The sequence below is a fragment of the Oncorhynchus masou genome, unplaced genomic scaffold (assembly GCF_036934945.1).
Source record: "Oncorhynchus masou masou isolate Uvic2021 unplaced genomic scaffold, UVic_Omas_1.1 unplaced_scaffold_2083, whole genome shotgun sequence".
Taxonomy (NCBI): domain Eukaryota; kingdom Metazoa; phylum Chordata; class Actinopteri; order Salmoniformes; family Salmonidae; genus Oncorhynchus; species Oncorhynchus masou.
In genome coordinates, this window is record NW_027008565.1 from 18,545 (window position 1) to 38,525 (window position 19,981).

The following is a 19,981-nucleotide window of genomic DNA, read 5'->3' on the forward strand; positions in this document are numbered from 1 at the left end:
CAGTCAACAACTCCTGTCTGAGAGAATCTACTTCAGTCAACAACTCCTGTCACTTCAGTCAACAACTCCTGTCTGAGAGAATCTACTTCAGTCAACAACTCCTGTCTGAGAGAATCTACTTCAGTCAACAACTCCTGTCTGAGAGAATCTACTTCAGTCAACAACTCCTGTCTGAGAGAATCTACTTCAGTCAACAACTCCTGTCTGAGAGAATCTACTTCAGTCAACAACTCCTGTCTGAGAGAATCTACTTCAGTCAACAACTCCTGTCTGAGAGAAATCTACTCTGAGAGAATCTACTTCAGTCAACAACTCCTGTCTGAGAGAATCTACTTCAGTCAACAACTCCTGTCTGAGAGAATCTACTTCAGTCAACAACTCCTGTCTGAGAGAATCTGAGAGAATCTACTTCAGTCAACAACTCCTGTCTGAGAGAATCTACTTCAGTCAACAACTCCTGTCTGAGAGAATCTACTTCAGTCAACAACTCCTGTCTGAGAGAATCCACTTCAGTCAACAACTCCTGTCTGAGAGAATCTACTTCAGTCAACAACTCCTGTCTGAGAGAATCTACTTCAGTCAACAAGTCCTGTCTGAGAGAATCTACTTCAGTCAACAACTCCTGTCTGAGAGAATCCACTTCAGTCAACAACTCCTGTCTGAGAGAATCTACTTCAGTCAACAACTCCTGTCTGAGAGAATCTACTTCAGTCAACAACTCCTGTCTGAGAGAATCTACTTCAGTCAACAACTCCTGTCTGAGAGAATCTACTTCAGTCAACAACTCCTGTCTGAGAGAATCTACTTCAGTCAACAACTCCTGTCTGAGAGAATCTACTTCAGTCAACAACTCCTGTCTGAGAGAATCTACTTCAGTCAACAACTCCTGTCTGAGAGAATCTACTTCAGTCAACAACTCCTGTCTGAGAGAATCTACTTCAGTCAACAACTCCTGTCTGAGAGAATCTACTTCAGTCAACAACTCCTGTCTGAGAGAATCTACTTCAGTCAACAACTCCTGTCTGAGAGAATCTACTTCAGTCAACAACTCCTGTCTGAGAGAATCTACTTCAGTCAACAACTCCTGTCTGAGAGTCTGTCAACAAGAGAATCTACTTCAGTCAACAACTCCTGTCTGAGAGAATCTACTTCAGTCAACAACTCCTGTCTGAGAGAATCCACTTCAGTCAACAACTCCTGTCTGAGAGAATCTACTTCAGTCAACAACTCCTGTCTGAGAGAATCTACTTCAGTCAACAACTCCTGTCTGAGAGAATCCACTTCAGTCAACAACTCCTGTCTGAGAGAATCTACTTCAGTCAACAACTCCTGTCTGAGAGAATCTACTTCAGTCAACAACTCCTGTCTGAGAGAATCTACTTCAGTCAACAAGTCCTGTCTGAGAGAATCTACTTCAGTCAACAACTCCTGTCTGAGAGAATCTACTTCAGTCAACAACTCCTGTCTGAGAGAATCCACTTCCGTCAACAACTCCTGTCTGAGAGAATCCACTTCAGTCAACAACTCCTGTCTGAGAGAATCCACTTCAGTCAACAACTCCTGTCTGAGAGAATCTACTTCAGTCAACAACTCCTGTCTGAGAGAATCCACTTCAGTCAACAACTCCTGTCTGAGAGAATCCACTTCCGTCCTGTCTGTGTTAGTTCAGGGGGCCTCTCTCATTAGGGATATGTAGATGAGAACCATGGAAACGACCAGCCAGCTTGTACAGACTTTATGCTTCAGGATGGGGATCTCATCAGCCTCAGCACATTTTAAAATGGAGTAACTTTAAGCCTGAAGACTGGGATAGATGGGTCTCACACACAGTACTCCCCTCCAATCATGTAAAGAGATGGTTAGCATGGAGAGGGGAGTTGTAGTTTATTTAAAGGCCCTATACTGGGAGTTGTAGTTTCTTTAAAGGCCCTATACTGGGAGAGAGTTCCTGGATAGGAGGGTCAACCCTAGCGTTAACCCTTTCATCATGCTACAGAAGAGTCTCCTCAGTTCAATGGGGACAGAGGAAAAAAATTAAAACACTAATAAACATGGAATTATCATAATCCCAAACTCTTAAAAAATCATAAAAAAAAGACATTCTGAATCTGGTCATGGATGGTTCTGTTTTCCTAACGAAGGTCACTTTATGTGTTCTTATCATATTTAGGAGGAGGTTTCTATTACTGTGTTCTTATTGCATCCCATGGCAACAGGAGGGGTAGAGTAGGGTATGAACCCCCAGGCCTTTTCTACTGACTCTCCACTTACACACACCAATGAACATCCTAAATGATATATAGGAATAGCAGTACATGTGGTTCCGGATGTCAACACTGCCTGACCAGCTACATACATGGCACCAGTCCCACACCTCGGCCTCACAAGCTCATTCCTTGACCCCATAACCTTCCTCACATCTCCTCAACATGCTACACAACTCTACCATAATGGACTTCTACTGGAGCTGTATAGTACTGTACGGTCACTTAAAGCTCTGTTCTGGAGGTCAGTTACCAACAGGAGGAGCTGTATAGTACTGTACAGTCACTTAAAGCTCTGTTCTGGAGGTCAGTTACCAACAGGAGGAGCTGTATAGTACTGTACAGTCACTTAAAGCTCTGTTCTGGAGGTCAGTTACCAACAGGAGGAGCTGTATAGTACTGTACAGTCACTTAAAGCTCTGTTCTGGAGGTCAGTTACCAACAGGAGGAGCTGTATAGTACTGTACAGTCACTTAAAGCTCTGTTCTGGAGGTCAGTTACCAACAGGAGGAGCTGTATAGTACTGTACAGTCACTTAAAGCTCTGTTCTGGAGGTCAGTTACCAACAGGAGGAGCTGTATAGTACTGTACGGTCACTTTAAGCTCTGTTCTGGAGGTCAGTTACCAACAGGAGGAGCTGAACAGGCAGGGGGGGGGGGTTCAGATAGGTGAGAGGAGAAAGGGGGTTAGCTATGTACTGCAGCTCCCCAACAATAGCCCACCTCCCCCCCGGTCTGTTACTATCCTCCATCCCTCCTCTCTGAGATCAGTACAAGGATCTGGTCTCTACTACAGAGTACATGTAAAAGCCAGTCACAGTGAAGGAACAAAGCCCATCACCACACACACACACACATTTTACAATAGTAATTGTCACATTAACCCTCTTTGGCCACATAACATTGCACTCGTGTCCATTGATATTCCTTGTCGCGTTTTGCGTCTTTCTTCGACCCCCAAGGCCCACAGTTGACCTCGGGGTGGGGGGAGAGAGGGGAAGTGTGTCCCTCTCCTGTTATCCTTCAGGGAGACAGAAGAGGGCAGAGTGGTGCACCATTACACACAGCAGCTGACTCTTCTCTCTCCTGCTCCTCCTCTTCTTCACAGCCAGCTCATTCACATTCAATACAGTCCCACCAACCATGATGTCGCTTGTAACACAGACACCCCTCTCCCCCTTGTAACACAGACACCCTTCTCTCCTCATGTCTCTCTCCCTCAGTCTGTCAGTCTCTCAGCCCGGCATGGCTAACATCCCCACATGGCCACTACGTGGTCCTCAGGTTGGGGCCTCCAGGGTTGCTGACGGATTTCTGCAAAGTGCTGATGTGATGGAAGCCCTGCAGGGAGCCCTGCCCCCCTGTGGCAGAGGAGGGGTACTGCGAGGAGGAGGCAACCAGGGGCTGAGAGGAGGCTAACATACCGGCCTGACCCTGTCCCGGCCCTGTGGACCCCGTGGATCCCACCCACTGGGCGCTGCTGTAAGGTGCAGTGGAGGAGGGGTAGCATGCCCCGACCCCGCCGTACTGGGGAGGGGGACACAAGGAGCCCTTGCGGCCTCCCAGAGAGGTAGCGGGGGTGGAAGAGGCGTTGCTGGGGCACAGCTGACTCGGGGCGGAGAACTTACGGCCCTTGTTGGTGGACGGGGTCGCCTGGAGAGGGAGAAGAGACACCAGGGTGAGATACTGCATGGCTGCTCTCCAATATCCATACTAGCATAGCACTTACATTACATAGCCAGAGCAATCTCAGATATGCTACTTGGAGGTTGGACCCGGACCCATATCAACAACTCATGCTCCAGCTTACAAACACCATAACATTCCCGTCCCCATAAAATTCCCATAGCATTCCCGTCCCCATAACATTCCCGTCCCCATAACATTCCCATAGCATTCCCGTCCCCATAACATTCCCGTCCCCATAACATTCCCATAGCATTCCCGTCCCCATAACATTCCCGTCCCCATAACATTCCCGTCCCCATAACTTTCCCGTCCCCATAACATTCCCATAACATTCCCGTCCCCATAACATTCCCGTCCCCATAACATTCCCGTCCCCATAACATTCCCGTCCCCATAACATTCCCATAACATTCCCGTCCCCATAACATTCCCATAACATTCCCGTCCCCATAACATTCCCGTCCCCATAACATTCCCTTCCCCATAACATTCCCATAGCATTCCCTTCCCCATAACAATCCCATCCCCATAACATTCCCATAACATTCCCTTCCCCATAACATTCCCATCCCCATAACATTCCCTTCCCCATAACATTCCCATCCCCATAACATCCCCATAACATTCCCATCCCCATAACATTCCCATAGCATTCCCATCCCCATAACATTCCCATCCCCATAACATTCCCATAGCATTCCCTTCCCCATAACATTCCCATAACATTCCCGTCCCCATAACATTCACTTCCAGTAATCTATATTTCAAATAAGCAACACAATCAAACATGGACTATATTGGTAAGGCTTGAGCATCCCATTATTTTGCTGAATAAGGCCTTTTGAGAATGTTTTGTTTCTATAATAGAATGAGTCTGTCTTCACTCACCTGGTAGCTGTGTCCCTGTGAGGGTTGCTGTTTGGAGCGACTCTTGCCCTGGGACAGACTGATGGCGTCGCGGGCCCAGTTGTCAACCAGCTTGTGCAGGTCGTCGGTGAACGTGCCCTTCCGGCCCTGTTGAGGGGGGTTGGGAGAAGGCTGGCCCTGGTTCTGACCCCCTGAACCCTGGTCTCCTGGACCCTGGCCTCCTGGACCACTCACTGTGTTGGTGCTGCTGGTCCCTGGAGAGACGGGAGAGACAGAGAGAGAGAGAGAGGGAGAGAGAGACAGAGAGGAGGGTTATGGGATATGTAGAGTAGGTAGTTGTGTGGGTGTCAGTGTGTTTGCGTTGGTTAATGACATACTCTAGCTATGTCAATGTAACAGGACAAGATCCTATGAAATTATGATCAACTCTGAGGCATGTATTTCCTCCATCCTGATGAACTGGGCCAACATTTAGCAGGATGAAAATATCTACTCTAATCTGACAAATGTGTTCTGCGTATGAACAGCAGAGGGAGCTGTAACACGAGTCTCGTCCATCACCCTGAATGAACCAGAACATTCTCCATTTTAAAAACACATTCACTGTCTGCAGATAAAATGTTCAATATATCAACAATGACTAGCTTAGACATACAGCTAAAATGACCCATCTCTCACAAGATCCATGTTGGGGATTTAATTTGGGCCAAGACCTAAGATCATGGTGGTTTACGTTTGGAAACGTAATAAATTGTATTTCAAAGCAAAATGTTATCTAATGTTGTCTACAGTCATTCTGTATCAGCAGCCTTCCTAAACACTAACAGGCATTATATTACAGCAAACATTACATGAGAACAGATGTATTGAGCTACAAACAGGCTTTAAAAAGGTTAGCTGTTTAGTGCCTCTCTTCCTGGAAGCAGAGCCAGAACCCAAAATACACCAGAGGTGAGAGTGAGCCTGGGAAAATACATCAGCTCCTTTTCACAGTCGCCTACTGCAATGTCTCAACAATAATCACATACATGCAGTCGCCATGCAGTAGCTGGCTGCAATAGGAACTCAAGGACCTGATGCATTTCCCTTGCAAACAATAAATGAAGCTATGATAGAAAAACAAACTCCTAGAATGTAATTGTTGTTCAATAGATAAACTAAGTTCAATCAGAAGACCTTTGGTATTTCTGACAAGCTATTGAGTCAAGTTTTTTTTTTAAATGTATAAAAAAAGGAAAAATTGAACATTAGAGGAAAAGCCATGACGTAAAGCAGCGATACACTGAGTCATGACTGCAGCACCAGTGGAACTCTGGGTAATGGAGTCCACAGGACAAGCCATGACGTAAAGCAGCGATACACTGAGTCATGACTGCAGCACCAGTGGAACTCTGGGTAATGGAGTCCACAGGACAAGCCATGCTCTGAAACTAGAAGAGACAAGGGGAAGGAAGGGGGAGCAGCTGAATCACAACATGACTTCAGCATTTTGTGGTCTGGATGACTCCCATTCACATTGCAACGACTCTGATTAAATATTTTTTGGGTTGGCCAATAACGAAAATACCTTACGTTTAAAGGGCCAATCAGCACCTGCTTCATACATTTTCTGACTTGTACATTCTTGATATGTATCCAATTATTCTTGAAGAATCTAACTTATAAATGCCTCATGTGCTTAGTTCAATTGTCGTATCCAATCAGAACTCAATATAACCTTGTTTTACTCCAATGTTTGTAAACAAAAGGAACAAACACTTTATAGCCTCAAAACATTGTTAAAACTATAATTTTAAGGCTTCCCGAGTGGCGCTGTGGTCTAAGGCACTGCATCAGTGCCATTAGAGATCCTGGTTTGAGTCCAGGCTCTGTCACAGCTGGCCGCGACCGGGAGACCCATGGGGTCCAGCATCGTCCTAGTTAGGGGAGGGTTTGGCCGGCCGGGATGTTCTTGTCCCATCGCGCTCTAGCGACTCCTGTGGCGTACCGGGCACATGCACACTGACACGGTCGACAGGTGTACGGTGTTTCGTGCGGCTGGCTTTCGGGTTAAGCGGGCATTGTGTTAAGAAGCAGTGCGGCTTGGTTGGGTTGTGTTTTGGAGGACGCATGGCTCTCGACCTTCGCCTCTCCCGAGTCCGTACGGGACTGGCAGCGATGAGACAAGACTGGAACTACCAAATGGAAACCACGAAATTGGTGAGTAAAAGGGATGATTTAGTTTATATACATACACCACTGTTCAAAAGTTTGAGGTCACTTAGAAATGTCCTTGTTTTAGAAAGGCAATTTTGTCCATTAAAATAACATCAAATTGATCAGAAATACAGTGTAGACATTGTTGTAAATTACTATTGTAGATGGAAACGGCAAATTTTTTAATGGAATATCTACATAGGCTTACAGAGGCCCATTATCAGCAACCATCACTCCTGTGTTCCAATTGCACGTTGTGTTTGCTAATCCAAGTTTATCATTTTAAAAGGCTAATTGATCATTAGAAAACAATTTTGCAATTATGTTAGCACAGCTGAAAACTGTTGTTCTGATTAAAGAAGCAATAAAACTGGCCTTCTTTAGACTAGTTGAGTATCTGGAGCCTCAGCATTTGTCAGTTCGATTACAGGCTCAAAATGGCCAGAAACAAAGAACTTTCTTCTCAAACTCATCAGTCTATTCTTGTTCTGAGAAATGAAGGCTATTCCGTGCGAGAAATTGCCAAGAAACGTTAGATCTCATAAAACGCTGTGTACTACTCCCTTCACAGAACAGCGCAAACTGACTCTAACCAGAATAGAAAGAGGAGTGGGAGGCCCCGATGCACAACTGAGCAAGAGGTTAAGTACAGTAGAGTGTCTAGTTTGAATACTACACCAATCTCAACAGTGAAGAGGCGACTCCGAGATGCTGGCCTTCTAGGCAGAGTTCCTCTGTCCAGTGTCTATTCTTTTGCCCATCTTAATCTTTTATATTTATTGGCCAGTCTGAGATATGGCTTTTTCTTTGCAACTCTGCCTGGAAGGCCAGCATCCCGGAGTCACCTCTTCACTGTTGACGTTGAGACAGATGTTTTGCGGGTACTATTTAATGAAGCTGCCAGTTGAGGACTTGTGAGGCTTCTGTTTCTCAAACTAGACACTCTAATGTACTTGTCCTCTTGCTCAGTTATTTATTTATGTTCCCCAAACATTTTTGAGGAATACAAGATGTATTGACTTGAAAACTGTATAATTGGTTGAGTACTGTGGATACCAATATCCCTGTGAGCCTCCGCCGGCCCATGTTGCCCAGGGTTAAGAACAGACATGGAAAATGTTTAATATGACATTGTATCGTATTACACCCTCAAAACTTATTCCATGGATCCCTTGGTCAATTTATAAAAAAATCTGTTAGTATTTTCATGTAAATTAAAATTACATTTAGAAGACATTGTTATATATCTGGCCACGGAACCCACTTTGAGAACCCCTGCGATAGATCATTTGAATGGGGTCATCGTCACAACAGAGAAATGCTCAAGTCACCCTGTGAGAGGAGAGCCTTGTTGACACCGACACACGACTAAAGCCACAGCTGACATCCACAGGGCAGTAAGTGCACAGACACTCAAAGCAGAGAGCAACAGGGGGTAGGATTGCAAAATTACAGCAACTTATCCAAAATTCCCAGAAAGAGAATAAGCAGGGAGGGAATCCTCCAAATGGGATTTCTGGGAAAGATGCTTCAACTTTGCAACCCGAACAGGGGGGTGCAGAGAGTGAGGGTGGTGGAGGAGGCAGTAGGGGGTGGGGGCAAAGGTCATAAAATAGATAATTACTACAGAGTTGGTTGCAGGGGCAGACTTTTTCACCATCTTCCCTGAAGAGTGGACGGAGAGAATGTGAAGCGCAGGACGGACCGAGAGAGCGTGAGGATTGGAGGAGAAAGTGTGTGTTAAACATTCACCCTTCTACAACAGACTACAGCATGTTTTCAATTCAAGCTAAAACAGGCACTCCTCCTGAGGTAAATCCAGATCCTCTCTACAGCTCATTCCCCTTGGGTAAAAAGACAGGAGTGGAGGGGTGTAGTTGTAGGGTTTAGGGTGCAGGGAATAGTAGTATAGGGGTGTAGTTGTAGGGTTTAGGGTGCAGGGAATAGTAGTATAGAGTTGTAGGGTTTAGGGTGCAGGGAATAGGAGTGTAGGGTGGTTGGGATAGGGGTGTAGTTGTAGGGTTTAGGGTGCAGGGAATAAGAGTGGAGGGGTGTTGGGTGTAGGGTGCAGGGAATAGGAGTGTAGGGTGGAGAGCAGAGGTTGGCAGGAATTTAAGCTGCAGAGGGATCATTAAGGCATTCATACAAACTTAATTAACATCCATTAATGAACGTGCAAACTCCTTTCATTGAGTCAAACCCAGTCAGAATAAGTTACATCAACTCAACAGGTAATAAACAATTGCTCGTCTTTCCTTTTCGTCTGCTTTGCAATGGAAGACATGGATCTGGTTGGCTGGGTGGGTTCTCTCCTATCAGTTAGCCCAATGGTGAGAGGATGAGATGTGATGAGGCTGAGAACAGCACATGGTAAGTTGGAGAAAGGTGGGGTTTCTGGATGAAGTTTGCTAAGGTTCTCCGCATTAACACTATCAATGGTGCGAACACAAGACAGAAGAAGAGACCGCCTGCCGGCTGCAGTAGGGAGAAGTGTAGTACAGACCATAACGACTACTAAAGGGTAGTAGTACAGACCATAACGACTACTAAAGGGTAGTAGTATAGACCACAACTACTACTAAAGGGTAGTAGTTCAGACCACAACGACTACTAAAGGGTAGTAGTACAGACCACAACGACTACTAAAGGGTAGTAGTACAGACCACAACTACTACTAAAGGGTAGTAGTACAGACCATAACGACTACTAAAGGGTAGTAGTACAGACCACAACTACTACTAAAGGGTAGTAGTACAGACCATAACGACTACTAAAGGGTAGTAGTACAGACCATAACTACTACTAAAGGGTAGTAGTACAGACCACAACTACTACTAAAGGGTAGTAGTACAGACCATAACTACTACTAAAGGGTAGTAGTACAGACCATAACTACTACTAAAGGGTAGTAGTACAGACCATAACTACTACTAAAGGGTAGTAGTACCATAACCTAAAGGGTAACAGACCATAACTACTACTAAAGGGTAGTAGTTCAGACCATAACAACTAAAGGGTAGTAGTTCAGACCATAACTATAACTAAAGGGTAGTAGTACAGACCATAACTACTACTAAAGGGTAGTAGTTCAGACAGACCATAACAGACTACTAAAAGGTAGTACTGTAGTTCAGACCATAACTACTACTAAAGGGTAGTACTGTAGTACAGACCATAACTATAACTAAAGGGTAGTACTGTAGTACAGACCATAACTATAACTAAAGGGTAGTACTGTAGTACAGACCATAACTACTACTAAAGGGTAGTACTGTAGTACAGACCATAACTATTACTAAAGGGTAGTACTGTAGTACAGACCATAACTACTACTAAAGGGTAGTAGTACAGACCATAACTACTACTAAAGGGTAGTACTGTAGTACAGACCATAACTACTACTAAAGGGTAGTACTGTAGTACAGACCATAACTACTACTAAAGGGTAGTACTGTAGTACAGACCATAACTACTACTAAAGGGTAGTACTGTAGTACAGACCATAACTACTACTAAAGGGTAGTAGTTCAGACCATAACTATAACTAAAGGACCATAGTACTAAAGGGTAGTAGTTCAGACCATAACTACTACTAAAGGGTAGTAGTTCAGACCATAACTATTACTAAAGGGTAGTACAGACCATAACTATTACTAAAGGTACAGTAGTAGTTCAGACCATAACTATTACTAAATGGTAGTACTGTAGAACAGACCATAACTATTACTAAAGGGTAGTAGTTCAGACCATAACTACTACTAAATGGTAGTACTGTAGAACAGACCATAACTATTACTAAAGGGTAGTACAGACCATAACTAATACTAAAGGGTAGTACTGCAGTACAGACCATAACTATTACTAAAGGGTAGTACTGTAGTACAGACCATAACTACTACTAAAGGGTAGTACTGTAGTACAGACCATAACTATAACTAAAGGGGTACAGACCATAACTATTACTAAAGGGTAGTAGCACAGACCATAACTATTACTAAAGGGGTAGTAGTACTGTAGTACAGACCATAACTACTACTAAAGTAGTAGTACAGACCATAACTATTACTAAAGGGTAGTACTGTAGTACAGACCATAACTAAAGGGTAGACCATAACTATTACTGTAGTACAGACCATAACTAAAGGGTAACTAGACCATACTAAAGGTAGTACTGTAGTACAGACCATAACTATAACTAAAGGGTAGTACAGACCATAACTATTACTAAAGGGTAGTAGTACTATAACTAAAGGGTAGTACTGTAGTACCATAACTATAACTAAAGGGTAGTACTGTAGTACAGACCATAACTATACTAAAGGGTAGTACTGTAGTACAGACCATAACTATTAGTGCAGACCATAACTATTACTAAAGGGTAGTACTGTAGTACAGACCATAACTATTACTAAAGGGTAGTACTGTAGTACAGACCATAACTATAACTAAATGGTAAGTACAGACCATAACTAAGTAGTTTAGTTCAGACCATAACTATAACTTTGATGGTACATGAAGAAACATTAGACCATATAACTAAAGGGTAGTATGTAGAGACCATAACTATAACTAGTAGTACAGACCATGGAAATGGATAGTACTGTAGAACAGACCATAACTATACTAAAGGGTAGTACTGTAGTACAGACCATAACTATAACTAAAGGGTAGTATTAGTACAGACCATAACTATTACTAAAGGGTAGAACAGACCATAACTATTACTAAAGGGTAGTAGTACAGACCATAACTACTACTAAAGGGTAGTACTGTAGTACAGACCATAACTAAAGGGTAGTACTGTAGTACAGACCATAACTATAACTAAAGGGTAGTAGTTCAGACAATAACTAAAGGGTAGTACTGTAGTTCAGACCATAACTATTACTAAAGGGTAGTACTGTAGTACAGACCATAACTATAACTAAAGGGTATAGTACAGACCATAACTACTAAAGGGGTACTGTAGTACAGACCATAAACACCATAACTATTACTAAAGGGTAGTAGTACAGACAGACCATAACTACTACTAAAGGGTAGTAGTACAGACCTAACTATTACGGAGTACAGACCATTACTACTAAAGGGTAGTATAGGTGAGAATAATAACTAAATGGTCAGTAGTACAGTACTAAAGGGTAGTACAGACCATAACTACTACTAAAGGGTAGTAGTACAGACCATAACTACTACATACAGACATAACTATTACTAAAGGGTAGTACTGTAGTTCAGAACATAACTACTACTAAAGGGTAGTACTGTAGTACAGACCATAACTATAACTAAAGGGTAGTAGTACAGACCATAACTATTACTAAAGGGTAGTAGTTCAGACCCTAACTATTACTAAAGGGTAGTAGTACAGACCATAACTATTACTAAAGGGTAGTACAGACCATAACTATTACTTTGTACAGACCATAACTGTAGTACTGTAGAACATACCATAACTATAACTAAAGGGTAGTACTGTAGTACAGACCATAACTATAACTAAAAGTATTGTAGTACAGACCATAACTAAAGGGTAGTGCAGACCATAACTATTACTAAAGGGTAGTACTGTAGTACAGACCATAACTATTACTAAAGGGTAGTACTGTAGTACAGACCATAACTATTACTAAAGGGTAGTACTGTAGTACAGACCATAACTATTACTAAAGGGTAGTACTGTAGTACATACCATAACTATTACTAAAGGGTAGTACTGTAGTACAGACCATAACTATTACTAAAGGGTAGTACTGTAGTACAGACCATAACTACTACTAAAGGGTAGTAGTACAGACCATAACTATTACTAAAGGGTAGTACTGTAGTACAGACCATAACTATTACTAAAGGGTAGTACTGTAGTACAGACCATAACTATTACTAAAGGGTAGTACTGTAGTACAGACCATAACTATTGCTAAAGGGTAGTAGTACAGACCATAACTATAACTAAAGGGTAGTAGTACAGACCATAACTATAACTAAAGGGTAGTAGTACAGACCATAACTACTACTAAAGGGTATTACTGTAGTACAGACCATAACTATTACTAAAGGGTAGTAGTACAGACCATAACTACTACTAAAGGGTAGTACTGTAGTACAGACCATAACTACTACTAAAGGGTATTACTGTAGTACAGACCATAACTACTACTAAAGGGTAGTAGTACAGACCATAACTATTACTAAAGGGTAGTACTGTAGTACAGACCATAACTATAACTAAATGGTAGTACTGTAGTACAGACCATAACTATTACTAAAGGGTAGTATTAGCAGACCATAACTATTACTAAAGGGTAGTAGTACAGACCATAACATTACTAAAGGGTAGTAGTACAGACCATAACTATTACTAAAGGGTAGTACTGTAGTACAGACCATAACTATAACTAAATGGTATTAGTAGTACAGACCATCACTATTACTAAAGGATAGTAGTTCAGACCATAACTATTACTAAAGGGTAGTACTGTAGTACAGACCATAACTATAACTAAATGGTATTACTGTAGAACAGACCATAACTATTACTAAAGGGTAGTACTGTAGTACAGACCATAACTACTACTAAAGGGTATTACTGTAGTACAGACCATAACTATAACTAAAGGGTAGTACAGACCATAACTATTACTAAAGGGTAGTACTGTAGTAAGACCATAACTAGTACTAAAGGGTATTACTGTAGTACAGACCATAACTATTACTAAAGGGTAGTAGTACAGACCATAACTACTACTAAAGGGTAGTAGTACAGACCATAACTATTACTAAAGGGTAGTACTGTAGTACAGACCATAACTAAAGGGTAGTAGTACAGACCATAACTATTACTAAAGGGTAGTAATGACCCTAACTATTTAAAGGGTAGTAGTACAGACCATAACTAAAGGGTAGTACTGTAGAACAGACCATAACTAAAAAGGGTAGTACTGTAGTACAGACCATAATATAACTAAAGGGTAGTAGTAAACCATAACTACTACTCTTCATAACATTACTAAAGGGTAGTACTGTAGTACAGACCATAACTACTACTAAAGGGTAGTACTGTAGTACAGACCATAAAAACTAAATGTGTACAGACTCAAAGGGTAGTACTGTAGTACAGACCATAACTACTATTAAGGGTAGTAGTACAGACCATAACTATTACTAAAGGGTAGTATTGTAGTACAGACCATAACTATTACTAAAGGGTAGTACTGTAGTACAGACCATAACTATAAAGGGTAGTTGTAGTACAGATTATCTACTAAAGGGTAGTACTGTAGTACAGACTATAACTATTACTCAAGGGTAGTACTGTAGTATAGACCATAGCTAAAGGGTAGTACTGTAGTACAGACCATAGCTAAAGGGTAGTACTGTAGTAGAGACCACATTAACATTCCAATCATTCAAGAACTTCAGAAGTATAGCATGTACGGTTTAAATCAGGGTGATTATTCGATGGATGAAGAAACATTAGACATGATAATATTATGATTAGATGTTGACCTGAGTGGAGAGTATGGGGCCATAGTGGAAATGGATCAGTGTGGAGGACCTTAGCAAATATTTCACCTTGGCATTATATATAGATATCTACTACACTGTAGAACAGTTCTCTCCAGCCCTGTTCCTAGAGAACTACTCTCCTGTAGGTTTTCACTCCAACCATAATCCCATCTGATTCGAACAATTAGATGGTTGAGAAGATGCACCAGGTTAGTTCCAACTGGGATTGGGGTGAAAACTCAGGAACAGAGTCGGAGAGCTCCGTTCTAGACTGTACCGGTCTTATAGCTCAACCTGCTTTACGGAGCCATTACTGTTGCTATAGGTGATAATAATAATCAACATGGTCAGATGTTTAGGGCTCTGCCTCCACACGGTCTGTCTGTGGTTAAAAAGGAGATACATGACTTTAATGCACGAGGAAGGGAATGTACAGTCGTTGCCAAACGTTTTGAGAATGACACAAATATTAACTTCCACAAAGTTTGCTGCTTCAGTGTCTTTAGATATTTTTTGTCAGATGTTACTGAAATATAATTACAAGTATTTCATAAGTGTCCAAGGCTTTTATTGACAATTACATGAAGTTGATGCAGAGTCTCAATATTTGCAGTGTTGACCCTTCTTTTTCAAGGCCTCTGCAATCCGTCCTGGCATGCTGTCAATTATCTTCTGGGCCACATCCTGACTGATGGCAGCCCATTCTTGCATAATCAATGCTTGGAGTTTGTCAGAATTTGTGTTGTTTTTTTGTCCACCCGCCTCTTGAGGATTGACCACAAGTTCTCAATGGGATTAAGGTCTGGGGAGTTTCCTGGCCATGGACCCAAAACAGCGATGTTTTATTCCCAGAGTCACTCAGTTATCACTTTTGCCTTATGGCAAGGTGCTCCATCATGCTGGAAAAGGCATTGTTCGTCACCAAACGGTTCCTGGATGGTTGGGAGAAGTTGCTCTCGGAGGATGTGTTGGTACCATTCTTGATTCAAAGCTGTGTTCTTAGGCAAAATTGTGAGTTAGCCCACTCCCTTGGTTTCTTCACAACAATTGAACCGCTCTCCTTCAAGTTCTTTATAATCCAATAAATGGTTGATTTAGGTGCAATCTTACTGGCAGCCATATCCTTGCCTGTGAAGCCCTTTTTATGCAAAGCAATGCTGACGGCACGTGTTTCCTTGCAGGTAACCATGGTTGAAGGAGGAAGAACAATGATTCCAATCCACCACCCTCCTTTTGAAGCTTCCAGTCTGTTATTCAAACTCAATCAGCATGACAGAGTGATCTCCAGCCCTGGTCAACACTCACACCTGTGTTAAGGGGAGAATCCCTGACATGTCAGCTGGTCCTTTTGTGGCAGGGCTGAAATGCAGTGGAAATGTTTTTGGGGGATTCAGTTCATTTGCATGGCAAAGAGGGACTTTGCAATTAATTGAAATCCATCTGATCACTCTTCATAACATTCTGGAGTATATGCAAATTGTCATCATACAAACTGAGGCATCAGACTGTGAAAATTAATGTGTCATTCTCAAAACTTTTGGCCACGACTGTACAGAATGCCATTGGATACATGTATCCATTAATTATGTGATGATGCATCATCAGTGGTCATTGATCTAATTATCTATAAATGGGGCCAATTAAAAAAATAGGATAAAATGCCAGAAAGGAGAAAAGGCTCCCAATCGGAAGACAAGAGATAAATCACATGACAGGAAGTAGGAAGTGAAGGAGAAAGAAGACAAAGGAAGAGGAAGGTTACACACAAAGAGCCAAGCAGGGCGTCAGAAAACGGGTCCTTCTGCCACCACCTGGTTTGATGGTCACTCTCTCCGACCCACAGCTGAACGTAACACAGCCTGTGGTACAAAAAGAGAGGGGGAGAGAAAGAGGGAGGGGTGGAGGGGAGGGGTGGGGAGGATGGGGGGGGTAGAAAGAGGTGGATAGGGTGGGGGAGAGGAGAGAGTGGAGAGTGGAGAGAGAGAGGAGGGTGGATAGAGATAGGTGGGGGGAGAGGAAGGTATGGGGAGGGGTGGTGGTATGGAGAGGGAGGGGGGTGGTAGATGGGAGAGAGGGGGTGAGATGGTATGGGAGAGAGGAAGGAGGAGAGAGAGGAGGGGGTGGATAGAGATGGTATGGGGTGGGAGGGGGTATGGAAGAGAGGATGGTGGATGGGGAGGTGGTATGGGGTGATGGTATGGGGTGGATGGATAGGGGTGAGGGTATGGGGTGGTGGATAGAGATAGAAAGGGAGGTGGTGGTGGAGGATGGGGGGTGGATGAGATATGGGGTGGTGGTATGGGAGGGGGTGGATAGGTGAAAGATGAGGTGGGGGAGGAGGTACACATACACACAGTAAGAATGGAACAGTAAGTACACTGAGCAACAGAGAGGGAGATGGAGAGAATGGAGAGAGATGGAGGAGGGGATAGGCTGCACTGGGAGCAATAGCACCCCCTGGTAGCGTGGGAGGAATATGGCGGCCCCATCCCGACAGTGGGGTGGAGCTTGGTGAGTGTGTGGAAGAAAGGCTAGCTTGAGACAACAGGTGGTGCCCAAATCATGGGGATGGGGTGGTGGTGGTATGGGGGGGGTGGTGGTGGTGGTATGGGGAGGGGTGGTGGTATGGGTGGGGTGATGGTATGGGTGGGGTGATGGTATGGGTGGGGGGGGTGGTGGTATGGGGTGATGGTATGGGGTGGTGGTATGGGGTGATGGTATGGGGTGGTGGTATGGGGTGATGGTATGGGTGGGGGGAGGGGTGGGGTATGGGTGGGGGTGGTGGTATGGGTGGGGATGGGGGGGGGGGGGGGTGGTGGTATGGGGTGATGGTATGGGGTGATGGTATGGGGTGGGTATGGGGTGGTGGTGGTATGGGTAGGGGGGGGTGGTGGTATGAAGAGGGGGTGGAAGATGAACTTTTCCTCAACAGACAAGGCAAATGAGGCCTACTGGAGGCAGATGGAAGGACGAATGGGACGGAGGCTGTAGGGCGCTGTGTGGGGCCTACCTTGGGTGGGGGCACAGAGACTGGGCACGGACAGCGTAGCTTCGCTGGTGTAGGCAGAGCACAGGTTTTCACTGGAGGGGCCGAGATGCTTGAGGGGCCGGGGTCGGCTCCCCGAGGCAGGGTGGAGGTTGGGGTCGGGGAGGCCCCCAGGGGCCAGGAGGAGAGCCTGGTAGGGTGGGTACACTGAGGGGGCACTCTGTGCAGATAAAGTGCTGCCTGAAGTTGACACACACAGACACCATACACACAGAGGAGGAGAACAGGGGAGGGAGGAGGACAGGTCAGGGGAACAGCCTCCAAAAGTGCAGACACGCACACAGTGACTCTCACACATAGTGTAGGTGTAGGTAGGTAGGTAGGTAGGTAGGTAGGTAGGTAGGTAGGTAGGGTGCAGGTCCCACAACCACAGTGTAGGTAGGTAGGTAGGGTGCAGAGTGCTGGGTTTCATCATAAACAATACAGCTAGTTCACTGTATGGTTTAAAAGTGAAGGAAGGAGAGAAGAGAAGACTGGTTTGCCACAAGTAGTCCTGTGAAGAAGAGAAAGCGAGTGCAGTACAGTAACAAAGTCCCTACTGTAACACACTGGCTCTGCCAATACCCTCTACTGAGGAGGACCACAGGTTAGAGGTCAGGACCTGGCTATAGTGGGCTCTAACAAAGATGGTGTATAAATGAAGATCGCTTATTCCGTCCGTTTACCATTGAAAGAAAATATATATCTCCCATTGACACCAGTGCGATAGCAGCTGGGTCTGGTCTACTCAGTTAATTGACTTCAATTGAACCAGAAACAAACAGCGAGTGGGTAGTCTCACTTCCTTTTCCATCTCTGGCTCTAACACACTTGAGGTCAAGGGCTTCAAGGGGGTTCTTGCTGATAGGACCAGTTCAGACAGAGGTCAGGGGTTAGTAGTACCTGGTTGCAGGGGCTCTTGCTGCCCTGGGAGGAGCTGCAGCGGCTGGACTTGCTGCTCTTGCTTTTGGTGGGTCGTCTCCTGCGACCGGCCAGGGCTACAGCTGGAGGGACCACCACGGCTGGAGGCACCTTGCCCAGCCTGGCGAACAGGGAGTCAATCTCATCCTTCTGCTTGGTGTGCAGGGCCTGGATCTCCTTCATGTGCCTGGAGAGGAGATGAGAGGGAGCTGAATAGCCAAAAATCTTCCCCAAATCCAATCAGTCTAATAGCACAGAAACATGTCAGGTGAAGGTAGACATCTGGGGGTTTTAGGAATGGAAACATAAGCACTTAAATGTGACAATTCAAGAAGGGATATTTAAGGGATATATAACAGCAAACAGAAACATGTCAGTCGAGCAGAAGAGAGAGAGAGAAACAGGGTAAACCCACTAAAGCAGAAGACTAGGAGAGAGAAACAGGGTAAACCCACTAAAGCAGAAGAGAGAGAAACAGGGTAAACCCACTAAAGCAGAAGACCAGGAGAGAGAAACAGGGTAAACCCACTAAAGCAGAAGAGAGAGAAACAGGGTAAACCCACTAAAGCAGAAGACCAGGAGAGAGAAACAGGGTAAACCGACTAAAGCAGAAGAGAGGAGAGAGAAACAGGGTAAACCCACTAAAGCAGAAGGGAGGAGAGAGAAACAGGGTAAACCCACTAAAGCAGAAGACCAGGAGAGAGAAACAGGGTAAACACACTAAAGCAGAATAGAGATAAACAGGGTAAACCTACTAAAGCAGAAGACCAGGAGAGAGAAACAGGGTAAACCTACTAAAGCAGAAGGGAGGAGAGAGAAACAGGGTAAACCCACTAAAGCAGAAGGGAGGAGAGAGAAACAGGGTAATCCCACTAAAGCAGAAGAGAAGAGAGAGAAACAGGGTAATCCCACTAAAGCAGAAGGGAGGAGAGAGAAACAGGGTAATCCCACTAAAGCAGAAGAGAAGAGAGAGAAACAGGGTAAACCCACTAAAGCAGAAGAGAGGAGAGAGAAACAGGGTAATGCCACTAAAGCAGAAGAGAAGAGAGAGAGAAACAGGGTAAACCCACTAAAGCAGAAGAGAGGAGAGAGAAACAGGGTAATCCCACTAAAGCAGAAGAGAGGAGAGAGAAACAGGGTAATCCCACTAAAGCAGAAAGGAGAGAGAAACAGGGTAATCCCACTAAAGAAACAGGGTAATCCCACTAAAGCAGAAGAGAGGAGAGAGAAACAGGGTAATCCCACTAAAGCAGAAGGGAGCAGAAGAGAGAAGAGAAACAGGGTAATCCCACTAAAGCAGAAGAGAGAGAGAAACAGGGTAAACCCACTAAAGCAGAAGAGAGGAGAGAGAAACAGGGTAATCCCACTAAAGCAGAAGAGAGGAGAGAGAAACAGGGTAATCCCACTAAAGCAGAAGAGAGGAGAGAGAAACAGGGTAATCCCACTAAAGCAGAAGAGAAGAGAAACAGGTAATCCCACTAAAGCAGAAGAGAGAGAGAAACAGGGTAATG

General features: G+C 44.1%; 1 protein-coding gene across 1 annotated transcript in view; it reads right to left on the bottom strand.

Annotated features, from left to right (window-relative positions):
- Positions 1–1,111: 1,111 nt before the first annotated feature.
- LOC135532880 (serine/threonine-protein kinase WNK1-like) overlaps positions 1,112–19,981 on the bottom strand; it is a 32,285-nt gene continuing 13,415 nt past the window's right edge. Inside the window, 7 exon segments of the mRNA XM_064960304.1 lie at positions 1,112–3,916; positions 4,841–5,073; positions 8,640–8,663; positions 8,666–8,680; positions 16,291–16,383; positions 17,535–17,753; positions 18,455–18,657. Coding sequence (XP_064816376.1) covers positions 3,533–3,916; positions 4,841–5,073; positions 8,640–8,663; positions 8,666–8,680; positions 16,291–16,383; positions 17,535–17,753; positions 18,455–18,657 — 1,171 coding nt within the window. The 3' untranslated portion in view covers positions 1,112–3,532.